General features: G+C 39.6%; 1 protein-coding gene across 2 annotated transcripts; it reads left to right on the top strand.

Annotated features, from left to right (window-relative positions):
- Positions 1–25,970, top strand: CYTH2 (cytohesin 2). Of its 2 annotated transcripts, XM_026677425.2 has the most exons (12): positions 1–143; positions 4,091–4,238; positions 6,377–6,443; positions 6,949–7,067; positions 7,395–7,475; positions 9,384–9,496; positions 11,644–11,792; positions 12,166–12,277; positions 17,240–17,316; positions 18,920–18,991; positions 19,482–19,636; positions 21,389–25,970. In XM_026677425.2, exons 1-12 carry the CDS (start codon positions 125–127, stop codon positions 21,474–21,476), a joined length of 1,200 nt encoding a protein of 399 aa, XP_026533210.1. In that variant the 5' UTR covers positions 1–124; the 3' UTR covers positions 21,477–25,970. The 2 variants fall into 2 exon arrangements, with proteins under 2 accessions (XP_026533210.1, XP_026533209.2); XM_026677424.2 differs by lacking the exon at positions 19,482–19,636.
- Positions 25,971–26,754: the final 784 nt, after the last annotated feature.

Here is a 26,754-nt window from a genome sequence, read left to right as displayed (position 1 = left end):
GGAACGTTCCTTTCAGTTTAGAACCCGGCTGCTGTAGAAGGGCATTCCTGTTGCAGCACCGAAGAAAGGAGGCAAGGAGAAACTGGGGTTCCCTTTGGCCCTGTTTGGGGACACTCTGGTCGTCATGGAGGACGGTATCTATGGTAGGGCTCCCTAAAATTCTTCTATTGGGAACTTAGAGGGAAGATAAGAGGGGCAGATAGTGCCATTACGAGACCCGCCCAATAACTACAATAGGAAAAAGAGTGGGTGGACTGAGCCATTCAGTACCAGTTGCGTAGGGGGCGGGGCCGATCCTTACAAAGAGGGGTGAGGCTGGAGTAAACCATGCGAAATAGAAGGGGAATGCCGGGTTGGCCCGTTCCATAATAAGGAAAGGGGGAAATCTGGATTTTATTCATTTAATGATAAGGCGTGCGACGCGTTCCATCCACTAAGATATACCATTACATGAATCGGGCAGGGAGTAGGGTGGGATTTTTAGGCTCTACCATGACAAGAGGGAGGGTGGAATGCACCATTGTCTGTGACTTCCAATTAGATAAAATGGGATGGGGGTCTGTTTAAGTGGTTCTCGAAAGAGATGGAGGAGGGTGAGAATTGGCAACCTACTAAAGGAATTGATGAGACGGCTCTAAAAAGCACCGTTATAATTTAAATAGGAGGCTGTACCATTCCTCGGAGGGAAGGGGCAGTTTGTGGTTGGATCCAACCATGCTGCGAGGGGAAAGGGGCGAGAATTATGTAAATACTGTAAATCATAGACTCTCATCCTGTTTATTTTTAACATGTTACCCCTGCTACTAATATTACATCTTATTTATTAATATTATTTTAATAATAATTTTCTTATTTAAATATATGTGAGCTGCCAAGGAATGGTTTAAAAAGTCTTAGTTAAAAACGGTGTTGGGCATAATTCGTTATAATAATCGTTTTTACTAAGGTGAATTGGCTGTTCAGAATTGCTCAGACTGTGAGATCAGTAGCATATACATTTAATAAATATAATATATATTAATATGTATTAGTATAGATTAGTATATATTAATATTATAATACTTATTAATATCTATATATATTCATATTTCAGGTTTTCATTGCCTCTGGGCTCTTTCATTTTCAATAAAATAATTAAGCAACTCCCATTTCTTCTTTGAAACTGAATTAAAGTTTTTGTAACTCAAAAAGATTTTGGCTATTGTGTCCTTCCCCTAATTGCTTTTACAAACAAACATGAATTATTCAGAGGACTGCATGTGCATATGCCCACACCTGCAGGCTGTCTTCATTATAAGTTCTTGTGGGAGTGCCTCTGAGCTGAAAGCTGGACATCTTAGACCTAGAGGAAGTGGCTTTTGCAAAGGTTTTTATTATTATTATTTTATATATCTTGCTTTCCTTTGCAACATACCTGATTCTCTACTCATCTCATTTCCTGCTTGTAACAACCCTGTGAAGTAGATTATGCCAGTGTTAATGACTCAGGCACTATCCAGAGATCAACATTTGGACCTGTGAACTTCAGTTTTTTTGACAGTTTGGTTCCTCTTACGCACACATTGTAAATGAATCTTGAATAACCACTTTAAAGCTTGCATCTGCTAACAAGATTGGAATTGTTTTAAGACGGTCACAAGTCCTAGCGAGAAGGAGGAGTTCGATGTAAATAATATGGACGATGAAAGAATGATAATAAGCATTTATATAACATTGAAGATTGGCATTGCATGGACTTGTCTTGCCCAAAGAGAGGATAGATTCCAACTGAATGCTAGGAAAAATTCCTTATAGCGATTCGATAGTGAAATCAATTGTCAAACAAGACAAGGGGTTTCCCATCGCTGGATGTGTTCAGACAGTGACTTAATAGCCATCTGTAAGGGGTGCTTTTGTTTGGATGTGGGTATAGACTAATGTTTGTCAACCTCAGCAGCTTTAAGATGTATGGACTTCTCCCTTGCTGGAATTCTGAGAGATAAACTGACAATAGTAAAGTTGCTGAGATAAAGAAACACTTAACATAAAAAGCTGAAAAGATAATTTTAAGGACACAGGTGAGATCATTATATAAGCAAATAAGGTTGAAACATTCCTTAAGCTTTGGGAAGCAAGACAGTATTGGCAAGAGATTCAGGCAGGTTTGATACACTAGGATATAAGAGGGGAAAAAGATAAAACACAGCAAGATGCAAGATTCTATTCTTAAGTCTATCTCAATAAAATATAGTTCTAGGTTTCCTGTTTAATCTGTTTTTTTTCTTTTTCTATTAATAATTTAATTGAAGTTTTTAATAAGCATAGTAAAAACCAATATAAACCAAATTAGAAGGAAAAGAAAAACTCAGAAGGTGCAGGAAAAATAAAAATAAAAAGACAACAAAGACACTATCATTAACTATCACATGCTAATATACTAACTTTCTTTTAAAGTTACAAATAAAAACAAAAGCTCACACCCTAACTTTTATTAATATGCAATCAAGAATTCTTCATCTTTTCAATCTTAGTTCAGCAAAAAAAAAAAAAAAAAAAGTCCACTAGGACTCAGTAAAAATATCAAAGAGTTTATCCCTGGTCAAATAATCAACTTTATCTTCCTTCTTTTTTGCTCTCTGCAATCTTGACCTTTAAATCATTCTTACGGCATCTTAGATTTGATTATCACTTTTTGATATTTAAAAGTTTTCATAGTTTCCATTAGCCTACTTTGAAAATCCCATAAAGAGAATTCCAAGGATTTCTTGCCACAACTGTTCCAATTTCAGGTCCTTTTTAAAAATTTGTCTTAGATATTCCCATTTTGTTAATACCAGTTTTCTTATTTTCCATGACTTCAAACTCTGTAATGCATATGTTAAGTAAAGGGCTTTTAGAAAGTTTTTCTCATCATCTAAAAGTTTCTCCATTAAAATTTGTATCTTTTCTGAGGTATTAGTTATTAATATTTCAGTTCATGCTTCAAAAATCTTTAAGATTTAAGTAATTTCTTCCTGGACTTTTATTTATTTACATTTATATGGCCTCTCATCTCATAAAAGTGACTCTGGCAGACTTACAGCCTCTAGTTTTTATTTGCAACCTTCATCAAGCCTCAGCTCCTAATATGGGTTTAATTTTGTATCAGTCATTTCCTATGAGTATATTATTTAATTTATAGACTTGTTTTCAAATCTTACAGCAAAAATAAACTCTATGGTCTCCTATCTATTTAAAACTTTGTTTGCTTTTTGCCAATTGTATATTATTTTAAATTCTCTGCTTAAAATTTCTTAAATCCAAAGAAGGTAAAACTCACCAGGTGTCAAATTAGAAATCAAGATTGCCATTTAGAAGGTCTCCAATATCCATAAAATGGTGAAATGAATGTAATTCCAAAGTGAGTTTGTTTGGCTTAATGTCTTTAGGAAAAATTCTGCTGCTACTTGAGAGTGCTCAAACTCAATGAGAGACCACTATTTTATGGTCTCCTCATAAAGAATTCTTGTGGCCAAACTCTGAAGCTCTTGTTCTTCGGTGAGATTCGAAGAACTAGTCTACCCATTCTTTACGTCCTTGTTCATGAACTTCAGTCAGCCATGACTAAAGAAATCCTGTGGAATCTGATTCTGATCTGGTCTACCTTGATCAGATATATTACTTAAGACATAATATATATATTGATTGTTGTTCAACCATAATAGATCCTGCCCATTACGGTCATAAGTTGTGACAGTCATAAACCAGTCATCATGTGACCGGACCAATTTTATAACTTTTTTTTATTGCTGAAAACCAGAAGTAAATGTTGATTATCAACAAAATATCATAAATCGCAATGGGAGGGGGAGAACCAGCCACTGGAAATGGGTCATAAGTACCTTTTGGGGGGAGGTCCATTGGGACTTTGAATAATTGCTAAGCAACTGCTCAAAAATCAAGAACCACCTGTATATTCCCTTTTGATTATGTGACACTGTCACAAATTACTGAGATGGAGGCATAAATTTGGATTTGGACTCATTGGAAAAGACACCTCTGGTTTCTCTAATGATTCAAAGTGACAAGAAGGGTATGTTTTCTTCAGTCTGCTTCCTCCCTTCCATTGCAGTGCCTCCAGATCTGACACCAGAAGAGAGGCTAGAGTTGGAGAACATCCGGCGACGGAAGCAGGAGCTCTTGGTGGAAATCCAACGCTTGAGAGATGAACTCAGTGAAGCCATGAATGAAGTGGAGGGGCTGGAGGCCAATGAGGGAAGGTGAGGGATTCCTTCTCCCTAGAAAAGAATATCTAAGGCAGGGGTTTCCCTTGACAATTTCACAACTCTCAAAATTCCCTACCCAGCTATGCTGGCGGGGGAATTTTGGGAGTTGCCAAGATTGGGAACCACTGGTCTAAAGTCTGCTTTCCTCTGAAGACATTAAGGTTTCAGCACAGGCTTTTCTGAGACTGTTCCAGTCTTCTCTGAACATATGAGTCTCTGAGTCATCTCAGGATATGCCTGTTCTAATTATCTGCTGTTTCCTTGACTTCTGATATTTTCTTTTAATATATAATACAAATAATGTGGCTTCCATTGATACTAGAGTATTTTTGAAATCTCTAAAATTTGTGTGCGTTTGAGGTCAGAATCTTTAATTTTTTTAAAGATGCTCTTCATTATTGAGCAACAGTTTTATATAAATGTCATTACAACCACAACTGGGACTAGCAACTCACTTGTTAAATGAAGTGGTTGCAAAGTGAAACCACAACTGTGCTTACAGTCTTACTTCAACTTTCCTTTGCTTTACAGACCTGCAAAGGTTGTGAATCTGATGATTGGACGTAAAACTACTTTTTCATCACTGTTGTAGCTGTATGAGACAGTTGTTAAGTGAGGACTATCTGTATCTTACGTATTCTGTTCTTCCTTTGGAGATACCCTGTTTCTCCAACAATACGGCCTCCCCCAATAGGAAGTCCCAGCATGTTTTATAGGCATGAAATTAAGCCCCTCCCCCCCAAATTAAGGCCTATATTAAAACATGCAAAATGGGGGGGAATGGTGGGGGGGCTTGCCGTTAGAAAGTACATTTGTTGCACACCCGGATATGGTGCTGCCTGCGTTGACCCCAGTATGAAGTGCCCCACCAACTCTGAGGTCAACATCCAAGCCATCGCTGCCCGCCCGCCCAAAGATGCAAGGGGGGGGGGGAATTAAGTCACCCCCAAAAAGACGGCCTAGCCATTTTTTCGGGGCTCAAAAAAAAAACAAACCCGGCCTTATTATATGAGAAACACGGTAGAAGGAATGTCCTTGTAGAAGAAATGATTTTATAAAGATAGTGCCTATTACTATTTGTGTGAGCACAGATGAAACTCAGTAAGTATACTACTTTCTTCAGCTGTATGATGTGTAGTTATGCAGTTTTAATTGGTGGAAGTTAATCAGTCAAATGAAAATATGAGTCAATGACAAAAAGTTGTTTTGTAGGTTGCAGCCTTAATTGTAGGAAATATTAGTCTGAACTTCTTCCTTTGCCTTGGGGGAATCATTTTTTTTTTTTTTTTGTAAAGGCAGCTTTCTCTGTTCTGGATTTGGGAACTGAATTAAGTATATTCTTCATGGCTACTTGTATTATATTATGAGAACAAAGGGGTATTGTGAGATAGCATCATTCTTGAGAGACAGAAAATAAATGATTCCCAGAAAGGAGCTATTTATTTTAAATAGCAGCACAAAGCCTTTGTTGCTCTGCACTCTGATAGCCCTGCCATGCCCACCTAACCTTCACTTTCTTCTTCCTTCCACTGTTGATAAGGTGGGTTAGCCTTGCTCTGTGGGAGGCAGCTTCTGGCTGTGCGAGGCCGCCTTCCCAAGGTCAGATATACCCTTCTCTAAATTTGGAGTGTCTGTCTTGCGAATGCTTCAGAAAACCTGAGTTGGGGCTGAAATAGAGGCCCAGTAGTGGCTGACTGGGGCTACTGAAGGCCCCAGGCCCCTGCTTTGTTTGCCCTTGCGCCACCACTGCCACCACCTCTGAGAAGTGTCATTGTGCAGGATGGCCAAAAGAGCAGAGATGGAGGGAGAAGACAGGCAATTGGGGAAACTTTGAGGGGAGGCAACCCCTTACCTCCCAAGGCTCAGGGCTGGGAGAGACTAATCTAGGAATGGTTTGAATCAAGTGGGTCCTTGCCTAATGATCGGCAGGATTTTATTAAAGATGGCAACGGAGCCTGCTGGTCATGTATTGCCATGCTTAATTAGTGTGTGGCTTAGTGATGGAAATTGTGGTCCCAATTACTATAATTTACCGAGGTCTACCTGTGGATGCATTCAAAAACCTAAATGAGCTTAAAATGTTGCAGTTCCTTTCTCTAAGAGTCAAAGCTATGATTCTTTGTCTTGGACAGTAAAACTCTACAAAGAAACCGGAAGATGGGGATGGGACGTAAGAAGTTCAACATGGATCCCAAAAAAGTAAGTGGGTGAAGGGTCTGCATGTTATGATATCAAAAGATTTGTCCAAGGAATTGCCGATACAGGAATTGCTGGGAATGAAGATTCATGATTCTTCTCCACCCACCCACCCCGCCCCCAATCCTCCAGGACTGGTTAGGTTTACAGAATCACATGATTGAGGGGCAGGAAACCCAGTTGAGAAACCCAGAAAGCCAGTTTGGTCTAATGATTAGGCATCAGGTTAGAAAGCAGGAGACTGAGTTCAAGTCCTGCCTTAGCCATGAAAACCAGCTGCAAGATTTTGGGCCATTCATTCTCTCAAGCCAAACCACTCTCCAGGTTTTTTGTTGTGGGGAAAATAGGAGAAGGAAGGTATTTGTAAAAAATCAAGATACACATACACACACACACGCACACACAAATAACAAAGTAACTTTTCTGCGATATCTGAGATAAAGATAATTTGAGGGTGGGAACATATTTGTGTCTGTTCTACATTTTTTCACTTCATTGCCTTTTCCAGGGAATACAATTCCTGGTAGAAAATGAACTTCTGCGCTCCACACCTGAGGATATTGCTCGCTTCCTCTACAAAGGGGAAGGCCTCAACAAGACAGCCATTGGGGACTACCTTGGTGAGAGGTGAGCAAGAACGGCCATGAGAGAAGCCAATGAGACAAAGATTGCAGCCATTGATAATACCATGCAGATTAAACTACAGTACAGAGCTTCCTGGGACACTGGAAAAGAGCACAGATTCTGAAGTGTGGTAGATTAAATTTATTCAGAAAGGAGGGGGGTTGCCAATAAGAGAAGACCAAAATTGGTTGTTTTGTAATGAATTCTAAGCAGATTTAAGAGGTCACGAGGAAAGAAAATAGGGTAAACATTTTAGTGAGTGGGATGATAGGAATAATTGTGCCTTCAAAGGGACAGGATTAATACAAACTCTCTTAATCTTTTATTCAGGGAGGAGTTTAATATTGGTGTGCTTCATGCCTTTGTTGATTTGCATGAATTTACTGACCTCAATCTAGTGCAAGCTCTCAGGTGAGTGGAAATCTTCAGTCATCTACTGTATTTGAATCCTCATTAGCTACAGTCGTTTTCCAACAGTTTGACTGCAGTACCTCTCATTCCTATCCTTGGGGGTGGGGTGGAGGGAATAAGAGCAAGAATTTACTGTTTCTCCTGCTAAAGGGGAAGCAGAGCTTGCCTGAAGTCACCACTTCTGTTCCTGCCTCACCCAACTCACCCTGTAGATGAATGGGCATCAATTCCCACAGCCCTTCCTTTAATTTTGTAAGAGGAAAAATGCCATCCTTTGGCATTTGTCTCATTTATTATACTTCTCTATAGCAAATATATAGGATAGTCTATAATCTATACTATGATTTATGTATGACACTATACCCCGTTTCTTAACTTTGTCATGATATGTTTCTATATAGATGGGCAGAGGATCCTTTGGCTTTCCATATTTTGTTATACTTTATCTCCCAACTGCATACTGGTTGTTGTAGGTAATGAATCTCAGGTACAAAGGCTAATTATAGTTTATGAGACCAAACTCTATAAGAACAAATGCATAGAAAGTCAGAATTAAGAAGAAAACACAGACAGCCAATGCTGTCTCCTAGTTAGTTGCTGCAAGAAGATCACACAGATTGACTACAAACAGTGAAACAACAATGTAGCAACAAAGAGCATTGGAATTTCTGCAAGAAATAACCACTTGCCTGTAAGCCAGAATTATTGGGATCCCAAAATATACAAAGTAATAGAAAATTACTAGAAGCTTAAAGTGCTCTGGGAGTTTGGCGTTCAAACAATCACCTGCCATGTAATTCTCCAAATTTAATACGTAGTTAGAAAACAAAAAAGTCTGGGTAGTGAGCAGTGAAATAGCTGAAAGGAACAGAATAGAAAAGAAAGAATTGGAGAAAGACATAAAATTCTAAGACTTGCAAGTAGAAGTAGAACAGCTGTGGCAAAAAGAAAATAAAGATAGTACCCATAGTGATCGGCTCCTTGGGTGGAATCCCAAAACATCTGAAGCAGCACTTCAACCCCATAGGTGTTGACAAAATCACTATCAGTCAGTTGAAAAAGGCAGCTTTACTTGGAACAGCTTTTTATCCTGCAACAATAGCTTTGATGCCATCAGACTCTCACAGATCCTTGGGAACATCTGGCTGACTTTAACGAACCACAATAATATATTAAATGTATATGTCACCTGACAGCTTACAGTTGTCAAAACATACAAAAACAAAGAACAGTAGAAAACCAAACATACAAAAAGAGAGGGAGGGAGGGAGGGAAGGAAGGAACGAAGAAGTGAATTTCTTTGAATGAAGAATGCTGCACAGCATAAATTTGAATTTGTTTTCTAAACATGCAATATTTGTACTTCTAGATGGATTTAGAGATACTGGAGGGAAATTGAAGTGGTCTCTCATGCTGAGGAGCACTTCATCCTTTGCTAGATATAAGGAATGCTGAAAATAAAATGCAAAGAAATGAAAGGATAGAAACACTCAGAACGCCAAACATCCCAGCTATGGAATCAATTTGTATAATGAGATCTGTAGGATCTCTAGTTTTCAAAATAAAGAACATATCCAATACAGGTACTCCTTGACTTACAACCACAATTAAGCCCAAAATTTCTAAGAAAGACAAGTGATTGCCCCACTTTATAACCTTTCTTGCCAGAGTTGTTAAGTGAATCACTGTGGTTGTTAAATTAGTAACATGGTTGTTAAGTGAATCTGTCTTTCCCATTGACTTTGCTTGTCAGAAGGTTGCAAAAGGTGATATGTGGTTTTTTTTTTCCAGAGCCATTGTAACTTTGAGTGTTTACTAAATGAGTGGCTGTAAATTGAGGACTACCTGTATTTCAGATCAGACAAATGAGAACTTCTCCTGTTCATGGCTTCCCATTCCTCTTTGCAGGCAGTTCCTGTGGAGTTTTCGATTACCAGGAGAAGCCCAGAAAATCGATCGTATGATGGAAGCCTTTGCTCAGCGGTACTGTCTGTGCAACCCAGGGGTCTTTCAGTCTACAGGTACAGCATTTCTTGAGAAAGAGAACGGGGTCTCTTTAGTTAAACTCAGGCCTCCTCTGAGTTAATGAAGAATGTGGGCAGTACCAGGACATTCCTGCCATTTATTTCCCTGGGAGTTCACTGATACTTGCTTCCAGAGCATATCTTTCCTGCTTACAAGAATTAAAGGTTCATTAATGTCTATAAAAGTACAAAGCTTCAAGAGAATAATTTTTTCGATGTGAGAGCCAAAGTCCCTCCAAAAAAACCTTATTAAATTGTAAGAGAAGTTCAGAAACATTGGTTGATCCTCTACTTTGTCACACATTTTGCATGCTCTATCAAACACATGTTCTTTGAATTAAAAAACAATCGATTCAATAACTGGAAGAGATGAGATCTCATTGTCCTAATAAAGGAGAATATTTGTAGCTAAGGCTTGAAATGAGGAGTCCTTGGTGCTGTCTAAGCTTGGTTGTTTTCCTGCAGTCATTGCACTGATGATGTTGCCTGATGAAACCTCTGCAAGAAAATAACCAAGATCAGAGAGCACCAAGGAAACCTCACCTCATTGTCTGTTATTGCATCAGTATGGTGCATTGTACCTGGGTTCTGGTGGGAAAATAGGAGTTGGGAAAGGCTATATACCAGAGGTCTCCAAACTTGGCAACTTTAAGATGTAGCTGATTGGAGAATTCTGGAGGTTGAAGTCCACAAGTCTTATTACCAAGTTTGGGGACCCCTGCTATATACACTGCCTTGAACTTTAGATATCTCTTGTATGAAAGGGTAACTAAGCAATAAATGTTTATCTGAAAAGAGGGGTTTCAGGAAAGAAGAAAACCTTCACCTAGGCCTCAGTTGGCCAAATTCGTTCTGTAACCACAACTTGTTTACCCTGGAGTGGAGTGATCCTAAGTTTCAAGGGATCAATTTTACCCTGCAGAATCAGATTTCAGATTGCCTTAAATGGGGATCTTTGTTAGAATCGCAGCAAAGATGGTACTAGATCGTTCTGCATTGGGCCACAGCCTACTTTAATCTATTTCTAAGTATAGTTACAGTTATCCTTTGATTCACATACCTGTTTATCTGAATCGTAAGCTATTAAATATTCTAAAAACTACTTGTTAGAAATAGCTTGTGTAGAATAAGGTGAGAATAGGAGAGTAAATTACATACAGGTAATTCTCGTCTTACAGCATTTAGTGGCCATTCAAAGTTACAACAGAACTGAAAAAAGTGACATCTATTTTTCACATTTATGATTGTTGCAGTATCCCTATCGTTACATGATCAAAATTCAGCCACTTGGCAGTTGACTCCCATTTATGACGGTTGCAGTGTCCCAGAGTCATGTGATCACCTTTTGCAAACTTCTGTCAAGCAAAGTCAATGGGGAAGCTTAACAATCGTGTTACTACCTTAACAACTATGGCAAGAAAGGTGATAAAATAGGGCAAAATTCACAACAAATATCTCGCTTAGCAACAGAAAGTTTGGGCTCAGTTGTGGTTTTACGCCTATATATGTTCGAATCATTATGTTTGAATATTTCCTTCAAATATTCCTTAAAAATACTTAAACACATTAGAGAAAAGCTTTGCATCACATTCTTTCCCTGAAGCATGTAGGTTGCTTCATACAGGAAGTATTTCTAAAATATTTTCTCATGTAGCCTGTTAAGTAGTTCAGACCTGAAGCACAATTAGAACTGCTAACTATTTTTATTCTAAGGTTACATTAGCAGAACCTTGCAAGCCTGAAAATAATTTCTCCAGTCATTTACTTTTATTCTGCAGAAAACCAGGGTGAATCCCTCCTTATAGGTTTTCCATGTCCCCTTCGCTTTGATGGGGTGAGATAACTGTCTAGGCTGCGGCTCTTCCTTCTGTCTCCCAGGGTCATTGGCACATTCTATTATAGAGTAGTCTGAAATGGTCCTGTCTAAAGGCTCTATAATAAGGTACTCACAGCATTTCAGAGCAGCCCAAAAGATGAAACAAATGAGCTGAAGTTCCATAACTTACGTCCCCTCAAGTATTTTTCCTATAGTAATGATTTTAATCCTCTAGCAAGAACTTACAAGCAGAAAACCTGTACCTCACATCTACTCAGATGTGTAGAAGTAAGCTCTGAAATGCTTATTTAGTTCTTTGTTCCCCCAGATACATGTTATGTCCTCTCTTTCGCGGTCATCATGCTAAACACCAGCCTTCACAACCCCAATGTCCGAGACAAGCCCACGGTCGAGAGGTTCATCACTATGAACCGTGGTATCAATGATGGGGGCGACTTGCCGGAGGAGTTGCTGCGGGTGAGGAGTTAGCAAAGTGAATGCAAGGCTTGTTTTTTAGCTAGATGATTCTCTGGTTTAAAGGCTAGTGGGAGCCATACTGGGGAATTCTGCAGGGTTGAAGTTCACACATTTTAAAGTTGCCAAGGTTGGGAAGCCCTATTCTCATACCTTGTTTTAACATAATGCTATTACTGCGACTGCAGTTTCTTCTACATTTTAAATACTTTGCTTTCATTTGCAAGTGCGTTTTCTGAATTATTTTATCCACTCCATTGTATAGTTAACCAAGCATGGTCACTGTGCCATGGACATTCAAACATCTTTTTTCTTGCCAAATTGGAAAGGAATATAATCCTGCCTGTAATTCCTCTCCTTCCTCCCCTCCTGCTAGAATCTGTACGACAGCATCCGTAATGAGCCCTTCAAGATCCCAGAAGATGATGGGAACGACTTGACTCACACATTTTTTAACCCTGATCGCGAGGGCTGGCTCCTCAAGCTGGGTGAGAGGCGCGCCCCCTGTTTCCCCTTTAAACACTATGGCCTTTTCTCCCCTTCCCCGCTATCCTTCCCCCTGCCCTCTCCCACCACCCCTACCCCATGATCTTTGCACGCCTCTGCACTCTCCTCTCTTCCCCCCCCACCTGTTGTGTCATTTAAAGCATGACCTCTCTCTTCATCAGATCAAAGGGATCCTCCTGAAATCCACCCTGATGTCCCTCCCTTTCCCATTAACCAAAGATATATATCTGCCTATATATATATATAAATAAAAACCATGGGGATCCATTGAATTGCAGAGGTCTTCATTTTTCTCCCCGCCTCCCAGTTGAGGTGGATCTTCTCTGACAGATGATGAGAGGGGTCTGCTGGGATTTTTGTGAATTGCCTTTAAAAGCAGGCAAGTAACCAAAACCCCAGTGTCAGGCCACTGAAAGCCATATCTCTGGCGTCTGATGTTTCACCATTATTGATGGTACCTTTTCAAACCTATCGGATGCATTTATAAGTTGTGGGGAAGTTAAAACAAAACAATGGAATATTCCAGTCTTAAATCTGGATTCATAGTCAGATGATGCAGTCTTTGCTTTTCCACATTACTTAGGGCAATTAGCAGAACTACTACCAGTTTAACTTCTGTCATAAAACATTTTTATTAGTGTAGATAAAAATGCATATTGTAGAGTACTGGTAATTCTCTACTCTCGGGCTACATTGTAAACCAGAGACAAAGAATTCCTCCTTGCTTTATGATGACATTGTTAGCTTGAAGCAAAGTGGAATAGTACTCTTGATAAGAGTGAGGCACAAAATAGGTGAGCTTTAGGACCCTCAGGAAATCTTTCTCTCCCTCCAAAGTAAGCCAGGTGCAATATAAGGTCCAAAGCAGGCAAGGCCATGAGTGTAAAACTTCAGATCCAAACTAGAAGAAATCCAAAGCAACATCATAGAGTCAAAAATGGTATAATCCTTGGGATCAGCTGTTTTAAGTGATTGGATGGGACTCTGGTCACTGAGTCCTGGTTTCCTACCAGGAGATTGAGATAGAATAGTACAGGTAATCCTTGACTTACAACTATTTGTTTAATAATCGTTTGTAGTTACAACAGCACTGTAAAAAGTGACTTACAGATAGTCTTTGCATTTATGACTATTCCAGTGTCTCCTTAGTCATGTGTTGCCAGGGTCATGTGATCCAATTTTGGGTGCTTGGAAACCCACATGCATTTATCACGGTTGCAGCATTCCAAGTTCATGTGATTGCCTTTTGTGACCTTCCCAACCAGCTTCCCACAAGCAAAGTCAAGGGGAAGCCACATTCACTTAGTGACTGTATGATTCACTTAACAACTGTGGTAAAAATGGTCATAAACCTGTGCATTTAATGACAAGTTGGAAATCCAATTGTGGTTGTAAGTTGAGGACTACCTGTAACGGCTTTATTTTGCTCTTCTATCTTCTGGTTAGAACTTAAATCAGGGTATATGTTCCTGTTGGTTCTTTTGCTCTCATAGCAAATCTTGGCTTCAGAGCAGAAAGCAAGTTAAGGAGTAAAAGCATATAAATGGAGGCGATTTCACACTTGCTGGTAAAAATAAACCACTTTTAAGTTCTTGTGGCTGTTTCCTATCACATCACCTTTCCTGTGCTTTGGTCGAGCAACACTAGAATGTAGTGTTTGCTGTAGGTAAAATATTATTGCACGTCTTTTGTTGCCAAATTGAAATAGAGCAGGACAGAAGGACAGTAAAAAGAAAAGGAGGATTGTGTGGCCCAAACATTGTATGTTCAAGGTGGAGGAAACAAGGAAAAAAGCAATATTTGGGCAAAGGAGGAGTGAGAATAGAAGTTAGCCCAGTCATTTTCCTCAGAGAATTAAATGGACCATGAATTAATTTTGAAGAGCTGTGATTGGAATCTGAATTCTTGGCTTGATTAAGATTCAGCTTGCTGGACAAGCCAGAACTCTTGGTGATGTAATAATCTACCTGTAGAAATGAGTGATTAGCAAACTATTGTTGCAATCATTTTTGCCTCCCTGTGGAGGCCATTATGTAGCAAAGTTGGTTGCATCATGGTTTGTAAATGTCATCTAAATCTCTGGAGCATTGGTGTCCAACTTTGGCAATTTTAAGAGACCTGTGGACCTCAAAAGTTGCCAAGATTGGACACTCCTGTGCTAGAGAGAGAACCTGTCAAAGGTTTAAAAGGCCTTGTCATTTAGCAAAGAAATGTCTATCCCATTTATACCCATCCCCATAAAATTTAAAACCTTCCTCCCTCTTCCTGTCCCATTTTCCTATCCCATTGCCCCCAAATGCCTATGTCTGTGTTGGAGGATTTTTGATTTGACCATGTACTTCTACCTTATGTTGATGTAACTTGTTCTCCTTTCTCTCTCTTCTTCTCTCTCCTCTTCTCTCTCTTTTTCTTCTCTCTCTCTTTCTCACCCCCATTTTCTCTATCCTGACTCCCCTGGTCCCTGCCTTCTCTTCTCTCTCTCTGCTCCCTTCTTTCCCCACCACTGCTACCCTACCCCCCTCTCTCCTCCACCATCCCACGGTGCGGACTACATTTGTTCTACTGTCTGAATACTGCCCCCAAACCAGGAGGTAGGTGAGAGGAGGGGGCCTTTTGCTTTGCAGCTGAGAGGTGGTTTGCCTGGCGCATCTTGGACTGGAAGTGGGTCTGCGGTTGGGCTTTAGGGCATGCAGGGGTGGGGAATGTTGTAATATCAGTTGTGACGGGTTCAGTGGATCCAAGATGAATGTGGAGGAGATGTAAGGAACTAGCATTCTCTTCACCCTTAGAATATGGTACATGTCTTGATGCAGGGGCAAGCATCCATTTTCTGTTGAGTATTCTATCATTCTCTCAGTGATCATCTGTTTGGGACCATTTGCTAATTAGAGGGTGGGGCTGCAGCAAAATCGGTGGGTTGGGGCACCCATTCTCTCTTTCTCCCCCCCCCCTTTTTTTTTGACACTCCATTCTTCCCTTTCTGACACTTTCCCTTCTCTCTCAATCTGTTTCCCCCTCCCCATTGCAGCAAACCACCAGGTAATAGACACAGCTGTTGACAGAAGTCTGAATTGATCATGCTTATAGCTTTAGGGCAGGGCTGCATACAATGAAGCTGTGGTGCCACTGGAAGGGAAGGACCAAACATTAATGGATTGAGAGGCTGAGCATGTTTTGTGGGGTGATGACAAAATTTCATCTCCCAAGGCTTTGCAGTTAACTCTCATACTTTCAGTCCTGTTACCACCATATTCGAACAGTACAATTGTTGGTATTTTGGGGAGGTATGCAGATAGATTGTGAATTGTCCACAATCTGCATGTCATAAATATTCCATCTATCTTAATGGATTACTGTTTAGAAAACTGATATATCCTTTTTTCCCCTATTAAAGAAAGAGAGAGAAGGTGGCTGCCACAGAACATAGATTCTTGTACTTTTTAATACTCATGCAGATTTCAAGATGCAACCTGTTTGGCAGGGAGTATGTTATGGATGTCAGCCTTCAGGCTGTCCTTAGCTTCCCAGAAGTATCTGGCTTGCAATTGTCCAAAGCAGCAAAAGACTGGGCTACGTGGATTATGGATTTTTGATGTGTCTTCAAAGAATATTTTGGCATCTCATAGCTTTGTCCATTTCCATTTGAGAGGCTAAGTGCTCTTTGAAATTACCTTAATTGAGGACTGCAAAAAAAAGAAAGAGTTGAAATCCTTATCCAGTGATAAGCCAGATTTGCACCCATGCATATGTACAGATTAGCTTTGCCTCAAGCTGGGAATGACTGTTGGCTTTGCAACAAATTTGAACTTGTATCTTGTTTCAAGCCTAGAGCAATTGCTTGCTTTGCATGCTAAAAGCACTGCTTTTTCTTAAAAATGTAGGTTGAGTTCAAAAGAATCAAGTGCTTATGCAAAAGCTGTTTCCCTCTGGAGTTGAGAACTTTGTTTAGAGAGGCTAGAAATTTCTCCCAGACTCTTCACAGTGACCTTGTTTAAAGGAGATTTGCTTCTGAGACACAGCTATGCTTTGTTGGAGTAGCTTGTCTTAAGTCAGGAGTATATTTGTTTTTAGAGTATCAATTTATGCTCAGTGATAACCTTGATATTTAGTTGCTAAAACACACACCCAAATTGTCTCAAAGGTCCTTTTTTCAATAGGCAACTGGACTTTTTTGTTTTTCTTTGAAGAAGTTATCCCCAAAAGCCTGAGCCTGTGTTCAACAGTTAAGGGGGACACAGGGCAGAAAACTTCCTGCAGAAATCACAGCTCCAATTTCTCAATGACTCAGGTGACCCTGAGGACACAGATAAAACTCCAAGTGGTTTCAGTGACTCTAAAAAGAATGCAAATGACAAAAACTGTCTGCAAGGAATATCAATCTTTCCCTTCCAAACCATCCAGTCAGTGCTGAAGAAGCTTCTTGGATGAGAAGCAAAACATCTTCAAAGGAAAACAAGAAAGTTCGGTTGCCTTTTGAAAAAGCACCTTTGGGATAACCTTCACCTGGATGACTGACAATCTCCATAGGCACATGCTCAAATCAAAACTATCCCACTATTATGAGCTTCAGGACAGCCTTACAAATCTTGGCATTAAAAAGTTCTTGAATCATATCCATTCTCATGTTTAAAAATATAGGAGACAGTAATTGGAAGCCTTCAGTGCTCATAAAATAAATCCACTGTTGGAAAAGGTACTATTTTGCAAACTCCTAGAACCTTTTCCAGCTGTGTTTCATTACTTTGACTTAGTTTTGTGCTCTTTTTGTCTTGTTCTTTCTTCCTTTTCCCCCTCTTGTGTCTTATATTGTTTTTGAATTCTTTATTGCATTGGCTTTGTTCATAAGCATGGCTTCCTACCCCAAAATATGAAGATAGAGAAAGTTTAGCAACCAAAGTAGACATAGATGTAAAATGAGAACGGTTTCCCCTTCTTGTTTTCAGGAGGACGAGTGAAGACCTGGAAGCGACGCTGGTTCATCTTGACTGACAACTGCCTCTATTACTTTGAATACACCACAGTTAGTACAGTTTCCCTCTCCCACCCATCCTGCGCTCCTCCTAAGTGGGAATCTTAAAGAGTCCTAGAGTTTGCAGCTCAGTGAATCAAATGGGCCAGTTCAGCAAGGCAGCTTGCGAAAACAGGATGGTAGTCTAGGAACAGTGGCCCACTTGAAACAGAGAAGCTGCTCAATAAATATTACATTTACAACAAATAAATAGGCAGAAAGAGGGTAAGATGCAGCAAACTGTTGCCCTAAATTTTGCACAATTAACAGCTGGCTCATAACTGCTCCCTCTATGGTTTTTACGATTGTAACCAAAATCAACAATAACTCAAAAGCAGGAGCATCAGTGCTATTCCAAGTCCTACAACCAAGTGCTGTAATAGATGAATATATTATGAGAAGCTAGGCAGGGAATGCCACCTAGTCCGTCACGCTGGTGAAGAGCTGGCTTCTCTGGGTTAAGACTCTAATCTTCTTTATTAAATCTATATCATCTGAAGTCATCAGATATGATGATTGTAAGATCGAATCTGGTTCAGTCATCAGGACCAGAGATTTACTCTTCTGAGCTTTCAGCCTTTGCTGGAGCCCATCCTCAGGGAACTTCTTCGTATTGGTATACATGCTTTGGGCTATTCTGTGAGTAATATTTATGTGGTGCCTTCCTAATGGCTGATTGATGTGTTGATGGCTGGAGATTGGCTGAAGTGTCCTTGTGCTGACAGGCCCCCATGGAAGGGCCCTAAGCTGGTGGAAAATTAGCACTCCTGTTAACTGATAAGGGAACCATTTCCCAGACTTCAGTAATTTCCATTCAGCCAATGGGAACGCACCACACAAATGTGACTCAAAGAATAGCTCAAAGCACCTATTCCAGTGGAGAGAAGATCCCTGATGATGGGCTCCAGCATAAGTCCAAAAGCTCAGAAGGGTAAATCTCTGGTCCTGGTGACCATCCCAGATTTGACCTTGCAACATTATCCCGGGACATGTATATTTGCCTTCGTTGAGGTATGATTATCCTCACCCTTGATTTTATCTTCACAACTGCCTTAGGGAGCTTCGGCTGAGAAATAATAGCAATAGCACTTATACACTGCTTCACGGTGCTTCACAGCCCTCTCTAAGCAGTTTACAGAGTCAGCATATTGCCCCCAACAATCTGGGTCCTCATTTTACCAACATTGGAAGGCTGAGTCAATCTTGAGCCAGTTAAGATCGAACTCCTGGCAGTTGGCATGGTCAGCCTGCAGTACTGCATTCTAACCACAATGCCACCAGTGCTCACTAGAATCATCTAGTGAGGCGGGCGTGTGTCCAACACTAAAACTACTATATCACAGCAGTGTTCATTCCTCAAACTGTAGAAAAGGCCCTATCTTTCTCAAATGTGTGCCTTCCAGTCACATTGAGAATATCGCTCTGAGAATTTCCAGCTAGACATTAGTTTATGGTTAAAAATTTTAGGAGCTATAATCCCAAATTAGGGAGACTAATTAAACTTGGCTCTCCAAGGGATTTCCTGGAACAGATGCTTTCAATGCCCTACCTTTCCTTCCTACCTAGATTATTGGGCCTATTCTGTTTCATTCATATTTTTAAAATCCATTTTTAGGATAAAGAGCCAAGAGGCATCATCCCATTGGAAAACCTAAGCATTCGGGAAGTAGAAGACCCACGGAAACCAGTAAGTGATGCTACATTACGATTGCTTACAGCATTGCTAAAGTGGCTGCTTGCTGGATATGATTCGTGGTTGGCCACTCTTTGTTTGCATAAAAATTTATATTTCACTTTTCTTCTGTTTATCTACCTTTGACCAACTGTCCCCAACTAAAGCTCGTGCAGGCAGGCAAATAAAGCATACTTTGAAGACATTGGATGGTCAGAGTTAGCAAAAGCGTTTTTAAAAAAAATTCTAGGATAGATCATTTCCATACTTCATTTACCTCTGTTTCATATGTTTCACAACCAAGCTCAGAGAGCTTCAAGGACTCCACAGTTCAACCCTGAATTACAAGTATTCCCTTTTATTTCTCTTCTCAAAATATTATCTTTTATTTCCCTTCTTTGTACTCACAAACCTGCTGGAAGGCATTTTCATAAACCATTTGCAAAGGGCTGGCCTCTTAAAGGCTTTCTCTTCCTTTCATCACTCTTTTATTTTATTTTTGTAGAATTGTTTTGAGCTCTACATTCCCAATAACAAGGGCCAGCTAATCAAAGCCTGTAAGACTGAGGCGGATGGACGTGTGGTTGAGGGGAATCATATGGTCTACCGCATCTCGGCACCTACACAGGAAGAAAAAGACGAGTGGATTAAATCCATCAAGTGAGAATAAGAATTTATTTCTTTTTCAGGATTCTTGATTCCCAGCTCTTAGCTCCTCATAATCCACTTTAAATTCCAGGACTATTTAGCAGAAAGCAACTGATTTAACTTCTGTGGAGATTAACCAAAACTTTGGCACAGAATCGTCAGAACATGTTATAGTGACCATTCCATAAATCTTGAAACCTCCCTGAAATTTGGCATCCCTACTCTGACTTAATAAGATTTGGGAGATATTCTTTAATTTAAAAAAAAAATCTGTTCAATATTGGGAGACACAGACATTGTCTCAGGCAGGGGGGTGGGGTCCCCAACCTGTAAGCCCAGGCACACTACTGAGCTGTGAGACATTTGCAACCGGGTTGTCAAAATGACCAAAGAGCCTGCGCAGCCTCACTTGCACAAGCAACGAGTGAGCACATGCATGTGTGCTCCATTTGGGTGAGCGGTAGGTGCATGTGCACACCACTCACAAATGGAACACGGGCAAGTGCACTTGTGAGAAACCATTCCCCTTCTTTCCCCCCCCCCAAAAAAAAACCTCCAAAAACAACGGTCTACAAAACTGGAAACGTTGGGGAACTCTGGTCTTAGGGATATCTTTTTTCTTTTTCTTTTAACCCTGTCTGTTCTTCTCAGTTAATATCTGTCATGCAGAGATATTCTTAAATTAGAAAGGTTTCTTTTGTCCAAGAAGAAGAACTATGTTACCAGAAATGAAAAAGAAATGAAAAAGTTCAGAAATAGTTCAGAAATGAAAAAGAAACTGATAGAATATTCTTAATATAGTCCTTAGAGATTTTGGAGCTAGAGGAAGAAGAAGAGAAACTTGATTTGGTAATCTTAGAAGTGGTTCTGTTATATAAAGTATTGCTGGGAAGGCTCAGTTAAGGTCCCAAGTTTTAATCTTTCCACATGCGTTAAGAATGGGAACAGTCCAGAGAGGCTTTCATGCAGCTTAGTAAAGGCTAAATGTTTTACTCAACGTTCTGAATAGGACATAAATTCATAGTGCGGTTCTTGGAAAACCTAGAGCTAATAAGGCAAAAATTAATGTTGTAGTGCCACTTCTTTGCAGTAAGTGGGTAATGCAACATCTGCAATCAAATAGCCCATAAAGCCTAGATATGTCCAATTTGCTTCCTTCAAAAATAACTTAGCATGTAACCTACCGTATTAAAATATTTAGTCAAAACTTTCTCATCTTAATCTCTTGGTCTGAGGCTGCATTTCCTCATTGCAGTGCATATAGCAAGGTTGCCTAAAGAGCACGCCTTTTGTTGTGACTTAACATGTCAACAAGTATGTATAGACATGCCATTTACTTCTTTTCCTCTCTCCTGTTTTTTCTCTCTCCTCATTTCCTTGTTAAGCATATGTTTAGACCGCTGATTTGATTGAAGGGTTAGTTGGTATAACACAATGGGTGGAACTAATAGAGTTAAACTGAGCTAAAAAATATGGGAGCCCAACCACTATTTTAACATGTTCTGTGGAGCAAAGGGCATAATATAGCATAATTTTAGATTGTAGCTTGTCCTATGAACACAGAAGTTCTCTGACATCAGGCAAGGCCTGGAATGGGCTGTGTTATATAAAAGCAACCATTATAATAATGGCTAAGCAGGATTTGCAATTTGTACTTCCAGATCTACCCACCAGCTAAGCTGCTTGAGGCTTAAATGGGGATAGAGTCCTTTCCCCTCTTTTGTACCTGGCTCCTTAATGCTCCATATCACACTTTTTTCGCAGGGCTGCTGTAAGTGTGGATCCTTTTTACGAGATGTTGGCTGCCCGCAAGAAACGCATCTCAGTGAAGCAGAAACAGGAGCAGGCATGAGGTGGGGATTAGCTAGTTCCCATCCTTCCCCCTCTCTGTACATCTTCCTGTATCATCTCTCGGATCTTCTGACAAGCCCACCTGGGTTGAACTCCATGAAACCAACTATTCCTGTTGTGGGTCCACCACACTTCTTGGCCAGTCTAATGGCATGCCAGCATCCCACTGCCTCCACTCACTCATCTCTCCCCAAGAGCTTCCTCTAGCCCTGTAGGGGTTTGCCAGTGGGACTTGAGCTTGGGAACTGCCCAATGGTGCGGTAACTTCAGGGAATGTGCATCCTTTGTGTTTTGAGGCAGCTTCTCCAAACTGAATTAATCTTCAGCCTTCATCAGACAGAGTCAGGTGGTTTCAAAGCATCTCACTTAACCCCTCCACACCTTGACTAGGGGCAACCAACTTTGATCATGGTAAAAGAACATTTCCTATTTTGACTGGACTTCTTCGTTCTGCTTCCCAACATAACAGCTGGTCTGCATGTCTGAGAAGAAGAAAAATTGAAAAACCCCTTCAGGTTATTAGCAATTTAGAATGGGGAGAAGCCCTTGTTTTCACTCAATCGCTACAGAAAAACCGCACCTTGCTCGCCTAAGCCAAGCACATCAGGGAGTAAGCTAGCATGTCTTTCAAATTGCTAGTTTTCGGTGTTTCAGGATCACTCAAGTCATTTAATTTCCCCAAACTGCTTCTTGATGCAAATAATCACATGAGCATTTTTGACATGCTTTTCTCTGTAGGATGTCCCTTTGAGTTTGTTGCCAAACCAGCCATATTGTGCACCCAAGAAAACAGTATTCTGAGTCTGACACATTAATGTTTACATATACCCTATTCCCCATTATTTGGGCTTACAAAAGGAAGTAAACACACCAACAACCAGCTGGGGCCAAAGAGCCAGATAACTAAAGTATATGCACTGACATAATTTTGAACACTATTTGTAGCCTCCAGCAGGAATAACTGACACACATTTGTAACTGACAGCTTGTAATTCTTCATTGTTAGACTCAGAAACTGACACTCTCCTCAATTACTTGTAGAGACATTAGAACATTGACACTACCGCTAATTCTCCCCGCTCTTTCCTGCCTCAAGTGTAGCAGCAAATATATGTGGGGCTTCCTTCTGTAGTTAATTCAATATGTTTTTGATGGTCTTACAGAGGAATTCAAATGAGAACACTCCCACTGGCATGTCTCTGTATTGTCTTTTTCAGATTCAGATCTTTCTTAAAATTCTGGAAACAGTTTTCTTCAGTTATAATAAGTCATTATGCCATCAGGATGGTTAAAAAACTGTCTCTCCCATTTTTCCAGAACTGTTGATACTTGCACATTCAGGTTATTAGATCAGAGAACAATAAAGAAGAAAAAGAGAATGAGCTTATGAATTGGAAGAAAAATTAGTCTGTGTAATTCCCCCCCCTTTTTTTTGTGTATGTTAAGAAATGCAAAAATAAGATAGTCCTTGATTTATGACCAGTCTCTTAGCAACCAAAATAGAAACATCCTCTCCCCCCAAGTACTTACAACCCAGATTCAAAGTTCCAGATCTAGGGCCCAACCCCGCCCTGCAATGATTACATTTTGGGGTTTTGGCAATCATTTTGCATTATATGGGCATTTTCAGCTTTCCGTGGTTACATGACCAAGCTTTTTGCAAAAACAAACAAACAACACCCTGACATTTACTTAACCGGCAAAAGTGTACCCATTGCAAACATAGGCCCCGAAAATGTTGAAAATTCAGGTGGTTTGTGTGATGACCCATTTTAACAATTAGCAGAATGTATGACCATAATTCCAGGCTCAGTTATGTCAAGGTCAACCTGTAGTTGTTGTGTTACCCTTTCCCCCCCACCCTCTCCAAAACTTAAGAAGTTTGTTCTTCCCCATGATAGCCTCACCTCACTCCAAAGGCCGTCTCCTACTGCAGTGAGTGGGATATTGTACCACTCAGAGCTCTAAATCTAATCTTCCACCACTGCTTTTCCTCAGGTTGTCCCTTGGGTATAACCCTCGGAGCCTGAAGGCTTTATGAAACCCCGAGTTTGGCTTTCTAAACTGCCAAGCACTTTGTGGCACATCTCAGGCCTTTGTGACGGAATAGTGCAAAGTCCTCAGGAGCTGCAAAGGTCTCTGGCTTAATATTATAGTACCTCCTTCGTCCGTGTGCATTTCAGCCTGATCAGCATCCCCTGCCCCAAGAAAAGCTACATTGGCTGCAGCCAGTACAAATCCCATTGGATTTAAACTGAAAATATCTTCCCACCACCCAAGTTAGAAACGCTGTGGTCAGAATTAGGGGTTGTGTTTTATTCCATTTAGAAGAAAAGCATGAGGAAAAAGCAGCAAGTGAAAAGAAAGGGATTGATATTAATTTTCAGTCTTTGGTAAAAATAAATATAAGAAAATCCAGGATACTCTTTAAAGCAGCATTTTCCATCACAACCCATTAACAAGTTTGCTCAAAGCTGACCCATCTGCTTTATACCTGCTCAGACCCATTGTAGGAAGCCCCTTAATCCCTAATCCTAAAGGCTGGCTGGGGAATTCTGGGAGTTGAAGTCCACAGATCTTAAAAGTTGCCACGGTTGGACAGCTTTGCCCTAACTCATGACTCCTTTTCAATCTTAATTTAATTGCCTCCCCAAAGTGGCTAGCCTTTCCCTTTCTTAACTAAAGTTAAATTATATTTCAGATCCAAATGTGTAACATACATATTTTTATAAACAAGAGTTTCAGAAGAGGAAAATTAAAATTATTAATCTCATAGCTGGCAAAGAGGGAAATACTGCCTTTTTCCAGCTGTTTGTCATAACCAAATTATTTCTCCCAAGTTATGATTTGTGTAGAGATGAGAGGCAGGGGAAAGCTCCTTTTATTTGTTTGAAGGATCACTTTTTACCAAGACTTTCTTTTCAGCTGCTTAATAATGATCAATCCCCCCCCCCCATACACACACACACACACACACACACACACACACACTTTCCACACTCAGTATTGCCCTTGGTTCTTTGACCTGCCTTCTGATTTTATATCTCTGGAAAAGCATCTTTGTACATAGGGACTGATTATTACTTGTTCTTCAGCAATACAAATATTCCTTGTCTCCATTACTCTTCATTGTGGATTTTAATATCTGTCTTGTAGGAAGGAGGTATAACAATCTCCCCTCTCTCCTTGCTCCAGAAAACAAAAAGAGAAAGACGGGCATTTTTCACTGAAAGAAACTATATGATATTTCCTTTGACAGTGATGTTTTTGATTTATTTGTTTTTAAAGAAAATGTTAACTATTATTTAAAAATTTAATGTATACATCTCTGGATGATATGTAAACACCACAAACTTACCTATGTTTGGCTGATTCATTATTTTATTGTTATATTTATTAAGGACCTAAACTGGCCAAAGGGGAGAAACTGAAGTTGTGAATTCACGAACATTTGCTTTCTTTTAGGTATCCTTTTTTACTTAGGAAAAGGGAAAAGGAAACTCCACTTAAAAAACAGTGTCTGAAAAATGCCAGAAAAGGATAGAAATTGTTTAAATATAACCTTTTCCCTCTACCAAAGGCTTCCCAGAAGCCAGGTTAGATCGTAGCATTGGACTCAGGGTCACCAAGGAATCCTTGAGGCTATTAATATACTGCTGATCTTGCATATCCGTCTCACTGCCAAGGAACCAGATGTAATACAGTAAATACCATTGATAATAAGATTGTGAACACATGAGTGATCTACCTGAGGAACAAACCTGAGTCCCTTTTCTCCCAAAATAAATGCTTAGTTTTCTCCTGACGTCGAACATTTCCTGGCATTCTGCAAATGCTACTATGAGTGCTACTTATTATTATTTTTTATATCCCACCTTTATTATTTTTATAAGTAACTCCAGGTGACAAACATACTTCTCCCTCCTCCTACTTTCCTATTAATAACAGTTAATACTATTAATAACTTATATCCTACTCTGCTCTATGCCTGGGAGACATGATTACAGGAAATCTGATGTTTTATGTGTTATGTCAGCAAATATTCATTGAGTAATTTATCTGTTCGGTGGTCCCGCCCGATAAGAGATGTTATTTAATATTAATAGCTCTGATGAGATTACAGCTGTAATTTTATAAAATTTGCATAGGGAAGAAACAGAATTTGTTAAGTAAAAACTTTATTTCTGGATTAGACACCCATGTACTATAAGAGACATCTCCATAGCCAAAATATGCATGTTAGAACCAATTCCTTTTACAATGATACTTGGAGGATTTTTTTAAGCATTTAAAAACTTAAATCTGTCTCCTATTTGGGACACCTCTTAGTCTAAATGTATATTAAACATATTTAATTGATTTATTTGTTAGCAGTCAATAGCATGAAATTACATACAAAAGTTTACAGAATCCAGACATTGACTAAATCAGACTTCATTTCTGAAATCTAGAAGAATGGTCTCCAGATCAAGATTAAAAATGCGTATGTAAAATGGTTAACTTTTTATTAGTGCTTTTGTTCAAAATTCACAATGGATCATCAAGGAAAGGTGGCATCTTAGGTTTCTCACTATCCAGTCTCTCCAATTTAGCACCTTCCAGACAATTGGGGAATAGAACTACAACTCCCAGAATTCCAAGTAGACAATGCTCAGGATAACAATGTTAAGTCCACATCATTTTTAACTAGACAATGAGCTTACTCTCCTAAAAATAAGCTCTGTTTTGGGGGCATGTGGGATGTGCTACTATATATACTAGTAGCTAGGGTACTTATAAATAGAACAAAGACACGTGGAGAAGGATTGTAGTTTCTTTGACAAGTTTATTGCATCCAGTTGCTATAAGAAAATTCAAGACAATTAAAATTATGCATCCCATCCTTGAATAAAATAACTACATTATCTCAAAGTGAGGCAGAAAACCCGTTATTTGCAAGCAAAATCTACAAAATAGAATTCTAGGCTAAAAAGATTGTGCTTCTGCAGATCTGTATACAAATGCAATGGAAATTTGATGCTTATTCAGAATGTCTTGCTGCTCCCCCAAGCTTTTTTTAGATCCTCTCCATTTTAATCCAAAACAGATATAATACAGAGGATTGCTATGATCAATTTCTCATCAGTACAATTAATTTAGACTTCAGATTTAATGGTTTACTTTTTATTTCCCCTACCTTAAATAGTCATCTTTATTAAAATATCTGCCTCAAGGTAAGCTAGTACTGTAGCATTTGGAAGCTTTATTGGTTTTTTTTCCCCTTTAAACTAAAATTGTGC

The sequence above is a fragment of the Notechis scutatus genome, chromosome Z (genome assembly GCF_049901735.1).
Source record: "Notechis scutatus isolate UNSWTSFEM ecotype Mainland chromosome Z, rNotScu1.2, whole genome shotgun sequence".
NCBI classification, from domain to species: domain Eukaryota; kingdom Metazoa; phylum Chordata; class Lepidosauria; order Squamata; family Elapidae; genus Notechis; species Notechis scutatus.
Note: the sequence above shows the minus strand (reverse complement) of the source record. Positions and strands in the feature narration are given on the sequence as shown.